This window comes from Lycium barbarum, chromosome 8 (assembly GCF_019175385.1).
Source record: "Lycium barbarum isolate Lr01 chromosome 8, ASM1917538v2, whole genome shotgun sequence".
Classification (NCBI taxonomy): Eukaryota; Viridiplantae; Streptophyta; class Magnoliopsida; order Solanales; family Solanaceae; genus Lycium; species Lycium barbarum.
Genome location: NC_083344.1, coordinates 3,279,494 through 3,292,865, shown reverse-complemented (window position 1 = coordinate 3,292,865; position 13,372 = coordinate 3,279,494). Strand labels below are relative to the sequence as shown.

Here is a 13,372-nt window from a genome sequence, read left to right as displayed (position 1 = left end):
TAAATATTACTAAATTTATCGTACAAATTGGCAAAATTCTTAAGTATATAAATTTTTTAAATAAGAAAAAAAAATTAGTGGTGAAAGAAAGTAAAAAATAAAGCAAAATTGATTATAGTATAATATTAAATGTCAAATTGGTAAAATGAAAATTAATAATAACAATGTTCAAAAAGTAGAAAATAAAATATATTTTCTATATGAATTGTTATTATTTAGAATATTCGTTGCTGATTCTATTACAGACGGATAGATGTAGTAGAAAATAAAATATATATTCTAAATGAATTGTTATTATTTAGAATATTCGTCGCAGATTCTGTTTACAGACGGATTGACGACTAAGTTCGTAGTTTAGTTTAATTCTTTTCTGTAGGGTTTGTTATCAAAAGACGCGCTTTTGTCACGCGCAAAGCGCATATACACCTAACTAGTTAATAGGTATATGTAAGAAATGATAATTAAATAGGTTCAAATTGTTAGCTTGTGTAGTTTTCCCTTGGTAAAACAACTAAAAAAAAAAACTTGGAAGAGAGCCAAAAATATCCAAAGATCTCGGTGAGTAAATTTTTGTGCTTTTTAATGTTGCTAGGGTTTAATATCTTGCTATAATTCTTTAACACTGAATTGAACTAGAATTATTAATTGAGAAGTTGTTGCTATCTCTTAGAATTACCGAATAACTCTGTCCACCAAGACTCGACTTGCACAGACTATCTGTAACTCTATCCACCCAGGCTTGGGCATAATCGAAGAAATCACCTTTTTTTTTTTTGCATAAATCGAAGAAATCACTTAAGGGTTTTTTTTTGTTGTTGCATAAATCGAAGAAATCACCTAGTTTTTTATTTTGCATAAATCGAAGAAATCACTTAAGGTTTTTTTTTTTTTTTTTTTTGGTTGTTGCATAAATCGAAGAAATCACCTAGATTTTTTTTATTTTTTTTGCATAATCGAAGAAATCACCTAGCCCCCCCCCAAAAAAAAAAAAAAAAAAACTAAATCGACGAAATCACCTAGGTTTTTTTTTTTTTTTTTTTTTTTTTTTCATTCGTTGGGATTTGAACTTGAGACCTCAACCCACTTTATTGACCATGAGGCTACACTCTTGGGGGCTGGCAGTGTTGTTAAAGGTGCATTTAATCCCTGAAGCGAGGCTCAAAACCTGTTGGAGTGTTACGTCTTGCTTAATGTGCGCTTCAGTGTTAACATTAAGGCCATATGACATACTTTTCCTTACCAATGAGCCTCTCTTGAAGAGGCGATACTAAACAATTGATATTTCACTTTAGTAAAAGAATTTCAATTTGTTATTCATGCTTATAATTATTAATCTCGGACTAAACATATCAATATTATATTTTTTTCTCCTTTTGCACATTCTTTTACTTAAAGTCCACGCTTTATTTGAGCTTTACGCTTAAAGCCCTAATGAACATTAGAGAGTTTTTTTTTTTTTTTTGCGCTTTTCGCTTTTGATAACACTGGGTGCTAGGAAGTTGTTGCTTGTTGCTGTCATAGATGATCTTTTTCTTGGAAGTTGAATTGATTGTTTATTAGTTTGCATGTGATTGGTTTTTTTTTTTCCCCTTATAATGCTTCTAATATGGTGTAGTGTTGTGATTATATGTGTGGTTTTCTATTTGGCATATTCAGGTGGCGATAAAACGTGTGCTTCTAAGTTTGAAATGAGGCAAGCGTTCCCGTGCATAATTGAGTTGGAGGAAGGATGGAACTTTATACAGAAGGGGATCAAAAAAGTGAAGAGAATTGTGGAAGAACGGCAAGAATCATTCAGCAGTGAAGAACTAATGATGTTATACACGTATCCTTAACATTTTTTGTTCTTGAAGTTTGTCTTTATACATGAAATATTTTTGGCATAATACTGTGTGTGTATATATATATATATATATATATACACTAACAGCTTGTTTGGATGGTTGTTACCTATTGTATTGTTACTTTAAATACAATGTTTGTTTTGGTTGTTACTTGAACTTTATTGTATGTATCGTTAAACCCATCATTATGTAAAGTCCATTTCATCCCATTTTATGTAACGACCTGTTTGGTGTCATCGCGTCTTTACCCTTTTTTTTCTTTCTCATTTTGCCTATGCTTATTGTTAAATAATCATATTTTATAATTTACCCTACTCTTTTTTATTACAACTCTACCTTGTACCTTACTTTTCTTTATAATATTGTAAGTATATTCTTCGGATTGGTGATGTGTGACATTATGAAACAATAAGAAATGATACAAGCTATCTGAATGTTATATTCATCAAAACAATACAACACAGTGCAAATAAGATATGTTATGAAATGATATGTGATGACCATCAAAACAAGTTAGTATATATACACTGTATTATATTTGTAATCTTTTGTGGTAAACCTGTACTCTTGCCATGGGAGGAAGCTTCTCCTTAATTTGAAGCGTAGAACTATATATAACATGTGTACACAAAAGCCTCCTCACAGTTACTCACAACAGCTGTATGATAAGTACAAGGAAGCACTTGATGAGTACATCAATTCTACTGTAAGAAGCGTTAATTTTCTCTCTTATGATCTATTTTGCTCGGGTTCTTCAAAAATTACCATCGGGTATGTGTAAGATCCTTAAAAAAAAATGCATTTCTGGATGATCCGACACGAGTTCGACAGTATTTTCAGAGAGTCCGAGCAACATAGCTTATAATATAGGCCAACATATTCATTCAAATTAGCAGACACTTTGGTCGAGTTGTACTTTTATTTAGGCAACTATCGAAGAACTTAGTTTGGTCTGGACAATTTTGGTGCTATTGTATTGGTATAACTGACACATGTGCTAGTCAACATTACTTCATCTAATTTGAAAAGGATACATGCCACATTATGAATTTATTCTAGTCTATATTACACCCCTTAGGGTGCGGCCCTTCCCCAGACCCTGCTAACACGCGATGCTTTGTGCACCGGGCTGCCCTGCTTTGCTGATTGCTGTTCAATTTGTATTTTTTACCAGGTTCTGCCTGCTTTAAGGGAGAAGCATGATGCTGAGTTTATGTTAATGGAACTTGTACAGAGATGGGACAATCATAAAGTTATGGTCAAGTGGCTCTCACGGTTCTTCAATTTTCTCGACGTGTGTTTTCTTACCCGAAGGGAGCTACCTTCACTAAACGAAGTTGGTCTGACGTGCTTCCACGATTTGGTTTGTTTCTTGCCAATCCTATTTAATTATGGGCAGCATATGCATTCGTCGTATCTTTGTTGTGTGGACAACTTATTTCTGTTTTTGCTGACAATAGGTTTATCAGGAGTTGAGCGGTATAGCTATAAATGCAGTTATCTTGTTGGCAAGTATCATATCTCTTATTTTTGTTTCTTGTTTACCCACCCCCATTGACCCCAAGTCTTGTGATACTATTTGCTAGTTATGACGGTCTGATTAAGAGTTAGCTTGTATCAGATTGAAAAAGAACGTGAGGGCGAGCAGATTGATAGAGTTTTATTGAAGAACGTGCTTGATATATTTGTTGAAATTGGAAGTGGGACAATGGTGTATTATGTGAATGACTTCGAAGATGCAATGCTCAGAGATACAGCAACTTATTATTCTCGTAAAGCTTCAAGTTGGATTGTGGAAGATTCTTGTCCGGATTATATGTTGAAGGTACAATTCATGCTTATATAATTTTCTCGGTAAATGGTTGTTTATTGCTTTGAGGAAATTGTGATACTTGTGCTTCGCTAACACAGGCAGAGGAGTGCTTGGAGAAAGAGAAGGATAGAGTGTCTCATTATCTCCACGTTAGTACTGAGCCAAAACTTCTGGAGGTCAGCATTGAAATTTTCCTCTTTTCTTGTTTTGTGATATTTGTCAGCCCCAGCCAAACCTTAAGTGTTATACTCCCTCCATTTCAATTTGCTTGTCATAGTTTGACTCGGTATGAAGTTTAAAAAAATAAAGAGGACATATGAATCTTGTGGTCCTAAACTAAAGATGCGTGTATGTACCGAAATGCCCGTTGAATATAATCTTGTGGTCTTAAATATGCATGGAGGATGTTGGGTGTAAAGAGTTATTAAATATAGAAAGTGAGATTCCTTTTTAAACAAACTAAAAAGTTAAGGCAAACAAGTTGAAATGGAGGGAGTATTACTTAAAGCACATGTTCTTCGTTTGTGCGAGGTGGTGGTTGGCTGGTGATACAACAACAACAACATACACAGTGAAATCCCACAAAGTGGGGCCTGGGGAGGATAGAGTGTACGCAGACCTTACCCCTACCTTGGGAGGTAGAGAGGATGTTTCCGGCAGACCCTCGTCTCAAGGACAAGCAATTCAAAGCAATATGAAAAAGAGATAATGGAAGAGAAAAAGTCATGGCAAAATATTATAAAAGCATGATAAGGCAATCTGAAGAAAGGAACAGTAACTACCACCAATTAATATGAGGTGGTTGGTTGGTGATATTTTTTTAATTTTGTTTGAGGAAATAAAATGTGAAAAGCAAAGTTAACAATCTCATATTTCTACAGCGCACTTATATTTATATCTTTGCTTTAAAGTATTCGCTTGATAGATACTGATTTGGAAGGCTGAAAATTCAGACCTTCTTCATGTTGAAAATCTTCCTTTCATTGGATTTTTTTCCCAATGCTGAGACCAAATTTGTGATGCAGAAAGTGCAAAAGGAATTACTGGCTGTATACACCAATCAGTTACTTGAGAAGGAGCATTCTGGATTCCTAGCTTTGCTTAGAGATGATAAGGTATTGATTCCTTGTTTTGCTTTTTCACTATTGGTTTTTTAGTAGTTTCGATTTACATGTTATTTGATGCTCTCTCTTCTGCCCTTACGGGCCCACTCTCTTTTGTTCGCTCAGGTAGATGATTTATCTCTAATGTATAGGCTATTCTGCGGAATTTCTAATGGATTGGAACCTGTTGCAAATATGTTTGAACAGGTAATTTTGTTTTCTATGCCAATTACTAACTGACAAAAGGATTAGTTAGTTTGTTTTGTTGCTTTGGCTTAACATATGCTGACTATACGTATTCTGCAGCATGTCACTGCTGAAGGCATGGAATTGGTGAAACAGGCTGAAGATAAGGCAAGTAACAAGGTGAATTATCCATGTTCCTGTTACATATTTTTAATGGTTTTACACTTAAGAGCGATGTTTATCTTAATTATGCAAGGGTCTGTAATTGTAAGCGAGTCCAACTCCTAAATCATTACTCCCTCAGTATCAATTTAGGTGGCACTTTTTGCTTCTTGAAATTCAAATTATATGAACTTTGACTAACATTTTAAAATGTATTTTTTATCATATTTATATGAGAAGATTTGTATCTTATATACTTTTCAAATAATTTTTGAATACCTAAGTTGAAGTTTAAAAATATTGAGTTGATCTAATCAAATTTTGCTTTAAATATTAGTCAAACTGACTCTTGGGAAGCAGAAAGTGACGCATAAATTTGGACGGGGGTGTAATAGGAAAAAACAGCGGGAGGGAAGTAGAATGCATGAAACACCATTTAGAGAACAATTTCTTTTTTCGTGGAGCGGAAAGCATTTGTTAAATAAGTGCGCAATTATATGAAGATTCTTTGCAGCACTACTGCCCCTATGGTCTCGAGAAATTTTGGTTCCGTATAATAATTTTACAGTGTTGAAGTGCTCATATGCGTGTTCTTGCACAGGCTGAAAGTTCGGGCACAAGGAAGCAGGTAGAACCATAGTGCCTATATTTTGTTTCACTTTTATGTAGTATAAAAGTACTTATTCATTAACCTGGACTCATCTTTTTTCTTAGGTCTTTGTTCAGAAGTTGATTGAGCTTCACGACAAGTATATGGCTCATGTTACAAACTGTTTCGCTAATAACTCTCTCTTTCATAAGGTATGTTCGACGGTTAACAATTGTCTGTTGATCCCTTTAACCTTGAATTATTTGTCAATGTTTCTGATGTCTAAAGCTTTGACCTTTATAGGCTCTTAAGGTGGCATTTGAAATCTTCCTCAACAAGATTGCATCTGGAAATTCAAGTGCAGAGCTCCTTGCTGGTTGTGATAATATTCTTAAGAAAGGAGAGAGTGAAGCTCAGGCATGACGCTATTGAGGAGATTGGATAAGCTGTAGCATGGACTGCACTGTTTACTTCCTGGAAAGTCCCTCTTTCTGCCAGATAACCACCATAATACAGTAAAGACCTCTCTATAACTGTCATCCCCTGTATTAGCATTTCTCTATGACGGTCATCTTTGGAGCCGATTTTTCATGTTATATTATGTTATATGTTCTTTATAACAACATTACCCTATAGCAGCCAAAAAATGTTGTTTGACTGTAATGGGTCTAAAACTTTTTAGACACATAACACAGGGAGATCTCTGCAGTACTCCCTTTGTTATTAAAATTTACTCAATCTTCCCATTTTCACATGTCCTATTGAGTGTCTGATAGTCTTCTTGTTGGCTAAACCTCTGGCTCTCCAATTCAACTTTTTTGGTAGATATCTGTAGTTCATAAATATAGAATGATAAACAGGTTGATTGCATAATGCATCCAATTAATTCTTTTAGGGATATATATTCAAATAGCTGGTGGAATTCCTTATTACTTTTTCTAGCTGATATGCATATATTATACACTGATTATACACAGTTATACACTTATTTCACAATGACTATACATATATCATACACTCATCGGCTATTTTTAATTTAAGTGGTTGGGTGGACGGGTATTTAAGTTAATTCTTCATTCTTTTATTATTAGGTCTATTTCGTTATCTGTTTTGGATAAACCATGTTTAGATGTGGATCAACGTTTTTTTTTTTTTTTTTTTTCTTTGATGTTGTTGTTGAAGCCCTCGTGTCTTGGCCCCGACCATACCAACAAGTCATTAATAATGAAAACAACTTATGTACATCTTCAAAACGTAATTTGGAACTCAAGCGCTCAAATGAGAGGTAGGATTGTTGTAAATCAATCACATAATCATGGTTGATTTACTTCTTTTTTTCGTCAAAGGGCTAAATGCAAAACCAAAATGCTCCCTCCGTCCCAATTAATGTGATATAGTTTGAATGGGGCACGGAGTTTAAGAAATAAAGGAAAGCATTTGAATCTTGTGGTCTAAAACAAACCAAATGTATGTGTGGTTATAAATCATCTCGTTGAGCGTAAAATGTAAAGTTTAAAGTTAAATTATTGTCAAATAAGGAAATGTATCATTCTTTTTAGGGCGAACTAAAAAGGAAATTGTATCACATAAATTGGGAAATATATGCGAACTTTTGAAAGGTTTTACTTCCCAATCGCCCAAAATTTAGAAGCTACTTAATGTTTATTTATTTACTCTTCTTAGAACACTCATTTAGGTGTCGTGACTCGTGCTGTTGTTTAGGTCTTTATTCTGTGTCATATTATGTTTTGGAGATTTCCTATTTTGAAAGAGTAGCAGTGTGTGTAGAGCTCCGGTTCTTAAGAAAGTTTACTTACAGTTGACCAAGTGAGCTTTATTTTAAAAACAAATCAGGCATATCATAGGTTGGGGTTGGCATAGTTTGGGCAAATCCGCAATTCAAATTTCTTGGAATTTTGCTTTGAATTTTCGGATTGCAGATTGGAGTTTCAGATTTATATTTGAAAATCTGAATCTTTTTTATACCTTATATATAGCTCTACCCATTAAACGTTAGCCTATTATACATATGTCGTTTACTAAGAAGTCCAATATCCTACTCATTAGACATTAACTCATATATTCAATACTACTAATGACTGCGTGCTGTCAATTCTATTTCGACATGATTTTAGAATGTTGTACCTATTATTTTTTAACCCTTCGTTAATGCTTTTCTGTTGATTTCTTTGATAATATGGTATCATTGCTTGCATGACTAGCCAGAAACTTTATTTGGATGATTGTGGTGGGAATGAGGAACAATTAAGACATTTGAGTGGAATTAAGCTGTACTTATAGGCTGACAAATGGAAATTTGAAAGATCCTAGTCAATTAATCAAAATCGAATTGAAAGAATCCGAACGAATTCAAGCTTATTTGGATTGGATCTAAATGTAATGCTAAACTGAGCAACAGCAGCCACACATAACCAAAGCACCGACAAACGGTGAAGTCAATGCATGCGTCCCATAGGTAGTTTAAGTAATTAATAGGTAATATGTATAAAAAATGGCAATTAAATAGGTTCATGTTCTTCGTTGGTGCGAGGTGGTGGTTGGTAGATCGGTGATATTTTTAATTTTGTTCAAGGAAATAAAACATGAAAAGCAAAGTTAACAATCTCATATTTCTACAGTGCACTTATTTTTTATGACTTTGCTTTAAGTCTATGTTGCTCGGACTCTTCAAAAATGTTGCCGCATCCGTGTCGGATCCTCCAAAAAATACACTACTTTGGAGGATCCGACACGCACCCGTTGACATTTTTGAAGAGTCCGAGCAGCATAGCTTTAAAGTATTCGCTTGATAGATACTTGATTTTGAATGCTGAAAATTCAGACCTTCTTTATGTTGAAAATCTTCCTTTAGTTGGATTTTCTTCCAATTCTGAGACAACATTTGTGTTGTAGAAAGTGCAAAACGTATTATTCGCTGTATATACCAATCAATTACTTGAGAATGAGCATTCTGGATTTCGAGCTTTGCTTAGAGATGATAAAGTATTGATTCCTTGTTTTGCTTTTCCACTACTCCCTCCATTTCATTTTAACTGTCGCTTTAGCTCATTTCATGCTCAGTAAGAAAATAATAGACACAAGGTATAGTTTACTAAGCCATCCTTTTCAATTAAAGTAGATTGATTGTTTCCTCTTAAATACCGTGCATTCTTCTTATCAAGGGTATTGTTGGAAATAATAGCCTACTTTAGTCTTGAGTTGCTAAAGTGACAGTTATTTCGACTATTTTTTTAAGCTAAAGTGACTGATAAAATGGGACCGAGGGAGTATTAGTTTTCTGATAGTTTTGATTTTAATGTCATTTGATGCTCTCTCTTCTGCTCTTATGGCTCCATTCTCTTCTGTTCGCTCAGGTAGAGGATTTATCTTGAATGTATAGGCTATTCCATGGAATTCCTAATGGATTGGAACCTGTTGCAAATATGTTTAAACAGGTATTTTACTTTTCTATGCCAATTATTAACTGCACAAAAGGATTGGTTATTTTGTGTTGTTGCTTCTGTCTTAACATATGCCGACTGTACATATTCCGCAGCATGTCATTGCTGAAGGCATGGACCTGGTGCAACAGGCTGAAGATACGGCAAGTAACATGGTGAATTTTCCATGTGCACGTTACATATTTTAATGGTTTTACACTTAATAACGTTGTTCACCTGAATTTTGCAAGGGTCTGATAATTGTAAGCGAGTCCAAGTCCTTCTAAATTATTACTCCTTCCGTCCCACATTTATGTGCTGATGTTCGAATTTGAGAGTCAGATGATTTATTCTATGACCACAATTTTTTCAAATATGTAAATTTTATTTCGAAAAAACTAAAAGATTCTATGTCCAAATGTACGGTCAAAATTAAAAAGTTTGAATCTCGAAAAGCGAAAAGTGTCACATAAATTGGTACAGAGGAAGTAATAAGAAAAAACAGCGGGAGGGAGGTAGAATGCATGAAACACCATTTAGAGAACAGATTTTTTAACGTGGAGTTGAAAGCATTGGTAAAAAGAAGTGTGCAATGATATGAAGTTTCTTTGTAGTCTTGTTGTCCCTATGGTTTCCAGAAATTTTGGTTCCTTATAATAAGTTTATAGTGTTGAGGTGCTGAAGTGTGTGTTCTTGCACAGGCTGAAAGTTCGGGCTCAGGGGAGCAGGTAGAACAATAATTCCTATATTTTGATTTCACTTTTATGTAGTGGAAAGTACAATTATTCATTAACCAGGGACTCATCCTTTTCCTCAGGTCTTTGTTCAAAAGTTGATTGAGCTTCACGATAAGAATACGGCTCGTGTTACGTATTGTTTTGCTAATAACTCTCTCTTTCATAAGGTATATTCACTTTTACCTTGAATTATTTGTCAATGTTTCTGATATCGGAAACAGCCTCTCTACCTCTCAAGGTAGGGGTAAGGTCTGAGTACACTCTACCCTCCCCAGACCCCATTCATGGGATTACACTGGGTATGTTGTTGTTTCTAATATCCAAAATTTTGATCTTTATAGGCTCTTGTGGTGGCATTTGAAGTCTTCCGCAGCAAGATTGTATCGGGAAATCCAAGTGCGGAGCTCCTTGTTGTCATAATATTCCTAAGAAAGGTGAGAGTGAAGCTCCATTGTGACGCTATTGGGGAGATTGGATAAGTTATACAATGAATTAACGGATGATACTATAATACAGTCAGGCCTCTCTATATAACCACCATGACATTTCGCAATTATGGCGCCGGCCAAATGCTCTTTGGAACTAATTTTTTTCATGTTATGCTATGTTATATGTTCTCTATAATAGTATTTCGCTGTAACAACTAAGTAATTGTTGTTTGGGTTTAAAACTTTTTTGACGCATAACACATGCCGATGTCTGCGTTATTCCCTTCGTTATTAATCTTCCCAGTTTTACATTCCTTTTGAGATTCTGATAGTGTTCTTGTTGTCTACACCTCTGGCTCTCCACTTCAATATTTCTTTGGTAGATATTTGTAGTTCATAAATGAAGAATGATAAACAGGTTGATTACATAATGCTTCCAAATCCCGATTAATTCTTTGAAGGATATTTATACAAATAGTTGGTTGAATTAGGGCTGGCATAAATACCGAAAATAAAAAAATCGAACCGAAACTTCAACAAACCGAACCGAACTGAACTAGTTTGGTTCGGTGTTTGGTGTCCATCGTCAAAAAAACGAAACCGAAAGAGCCGAATTGAAGTTTGATAAAACCGAACTGAAAAACCAAACGCGCACCGAAATTTAATACATTACCCAAAAAAATTAAAATAGTCTAGGCCCATTAAGTTTAAAGCAAAAAAACTCAATTGTAATAAGTCCTCTTTTGCATTTGTATCCCTAATTTTTCACTTCAATTGAAAAAATCAAATATCCTTAACAAAGAAAGGTAACTAGGATATCTCTTTAGGATTAATGTATGTCCTTTATGTGTTTTCTTAATTATTCTTACCGTATGTATATAACACCTAGTAATCCTATGTCATGATTATAGTTTTCTGTTCTTGTGTATCCTGTTTGTTTGATTTTAATTTCAATTTATCAGTTTTATATTTTATTTCTTTTGAGAATATGAATTAGAGCCCGTTTGGATTGGCTTATAATGTTTACTCCATTAATGTTTACTCTATTTGTGTGCCATATCCATTAATGACCAAATTCTACTAAAGATAAAATGGAAAAAAATAATTAATTATATCTTGAATTTGTAAAACGATAAATAATTTAAGACAACTATTTTTAGTAACCACGACAGATTTTGAACCATTAGTTGAGGTAAAAAGAGGATTTTTATGTCAATGAATGCTCTTCTCTTGTTTCATTAAACAGTAAAATGCGTTTTCTTTTCTCACACGGTAAATAATAAAACTAATAAAAGAAAGGAAAAAGGGTCAAAAATACCTCTCTACTTTGGAAAAAGAGATAAAAATATCGTCCGAACTTATTTTGGGTCAAAAATACCCCTCTCATCTTTAAAGTTTTCAAATATACCCCTATCTTGACGGAAATCATCCTCCAAAATAACCCGAAATCATTTTTTTTAAACCCGCTCCATCATTTGACCCAACTAAATAATAACCCATAAGATTCCCTTATTCCCCCAATACGTAGGTTTGAAGTTTGAGGGAACTGAGAGAATAAGGAGATCTTATGGGTTATTATTTAGCTGAGTTGGGTTTAAATGATGGAGCGGGTTTAAAAAATGATTTCGGCTTATATTGGGGGATAATTTCCGTCAAGACAGGGATATATTTGAAAACTTTAAGAATGGGAGGGGTATTTTTAACCAAAATAAGTTCGGAGGATATTTTTAGTTCTTTTTTCAAAGTAGAGGGGTATTTTTGACCCTTTTCCCTTTCTTTTATTAGTTTTATTATTTACCGTGTGAGAAAAGAAAACGCATTTTACTGTTTAATGAAACAAGAGAAGAGCATTCATTGACATAAAAATCCTCTTTTTACCTCAACTAATGGTTCAAAATCTGTTGTGGTTATTAAAAATAGTTGTCTTAAATTATTTATCGTTTTACAAATTCAAGATATAATTAATTATTTTTTTCCATTTTATCTTTAGTAGAATTTGGTCATTAATGGATATGACACACAAATAGAGTAAACATTAATGGAGAAAGATTGTAGGGTTAAGTTAGTCAAATACTCCTCCTAATTAATATTTCTTAAGGGACGTGTAAAGCAACACAAAAAAAAAAAAAAAAAAAAAGACAAATAATTTGAGACGGAGGGAGTATTTCTTTGTCTCTTAGAAATGCACTTAAGTTATATTAAAAAATTACATAATTATATTACATTGAAGCTTATTATTGAGTAATATAGATGGTTGTTTGTAGGAATGGTTGGTGAATGTACCGATAAATTACAGTTGAAATTTACAATAAAATGAACAGAAAATGAATAAGTAAATATTCAGGCTAAGGTGCAGATATCTCGCTCTCTTTAAGGAGATTCAAGCCTACTGTGGCATAATCTTCACCGAACCAGCAGTATAACTCTGACTCCCCCCCCCCCCCCCCCCCCCCTCCCCCCCAGGAAACAATAGCCTGTTTTAGATCTGAAGAAGCCAACCCTTAAAAGTAGGGTAATAGCCCCTATTTATAGTTTATGCCTTATGGGCCTCATACAACATAAAACCCTTTTGAATAAAGAAAAACACTAAAAATGATAAAGTTGGTCGTACGATCTGACACCCATACGATTGACAGTACAATGTGGTAGAACGGTCTTGACGCATGACAATTGTGTAACGGATCACCCGGACCAACGGCCCGGATCACCCGGACCAACGGCCACGATCACCCGGACCAACGGCCACGATCACCCGGGCCAACGGCCACGATCAATCGGGCCAATGGCCACGGCCAACTCGGCTATGGTGAAAACCGGACCAAACGATGTTTGCTTTTTCTTTGGTTGAAGCACTCCTCTGGTCCCGAAAGAAAGTCTTCGTGCTCGTGCTTGTTCCTTTCTTCCCTCGGTCTCCGGTCTTACCGGTTTAGCATATATCGATTTTTACCGTATACAATTAGTACAATATGCTCAAATATCACTGGTTGCTATAATTAGTGCCCCAAATTAGCGTGGGAATTCGGTTTAAAATGGAAAAAGAACCATTTTGTGGTCCTCTGTACCCTAATTA

General features: G+C 34.6%; 1 protein-coding gene and 1 pseudogene across 2 annotated transcripts; both read left to right on the top strand.

The window, feature by feature from the left end:
• Positions 1–421: 421 nt before the first annotated feature.
• On the top strand, positions 422–6,441 carry LOC132605706 (cullin-1-like; annotated as a pseudogene).
• Positions 6,150–10,562, top strand: LOC132605708 (cullin-1-like). Of its 2 annotated transcripts, XM_060318891.1 has the most exons (7): positions 6,159–6,212; positions 8,611–8,700; positions 9,072–9,152; positions 9,254–9,313; positions 9,839–9,865; positions 9,955–10,041; positions 10,216–10,562. In XM_060318891.1, the coding sequence occupies exons 3-7, from the start codon at positions 9,090–9,092 to the stop codon at positions 10,351–10,353; spliced, it is 375 nt and encodes a 124-aa protein (XP_060174874.1). In that variant the 5' UTR covers positions 6,159–6,212; positions 8,611–8,700; positions 9,072–9,089; the 3' UTR covers positions 10,354–10,562. The 2 variants fall into 2 exon arrangements, with proteins under 2 accessions (XP_060174873.1, XP_060174874.1); XM_060318890.1 differs by lacking the exon at positions 8,611–8,700 and having other exon boundaries at positions 6,150–6,212.
• The last annotated feature ends 2,810 nt before the right edge of the window (positions 10,563–13,372 follow it).

Excerpts from the sequence above, each read along its gene's own strand:
- LOC132605708 (XM_060318890.1), top strand. The coding sequence starts at position 9,090 with ATGTATAGGCTATTCCATGGAATTCCTAATGGATTGGAACCTGTTGCA. Across the intron at positions 9,314-9,838 it reads AAGATACGGCAAGTAACATG|GCTGAAAGTTCGGGCTCAGG; the intron begins GTGAATTTTCCA and ends GTTCTTGCACAG. Across the intron at positions 10,042-10,215 it reads ATAACTCTCTCTTTCATAAG|GCTCTTGTGGTGGCATTTGA; the intron begins GTATATTCACTT and ends TGATCTTTATAG.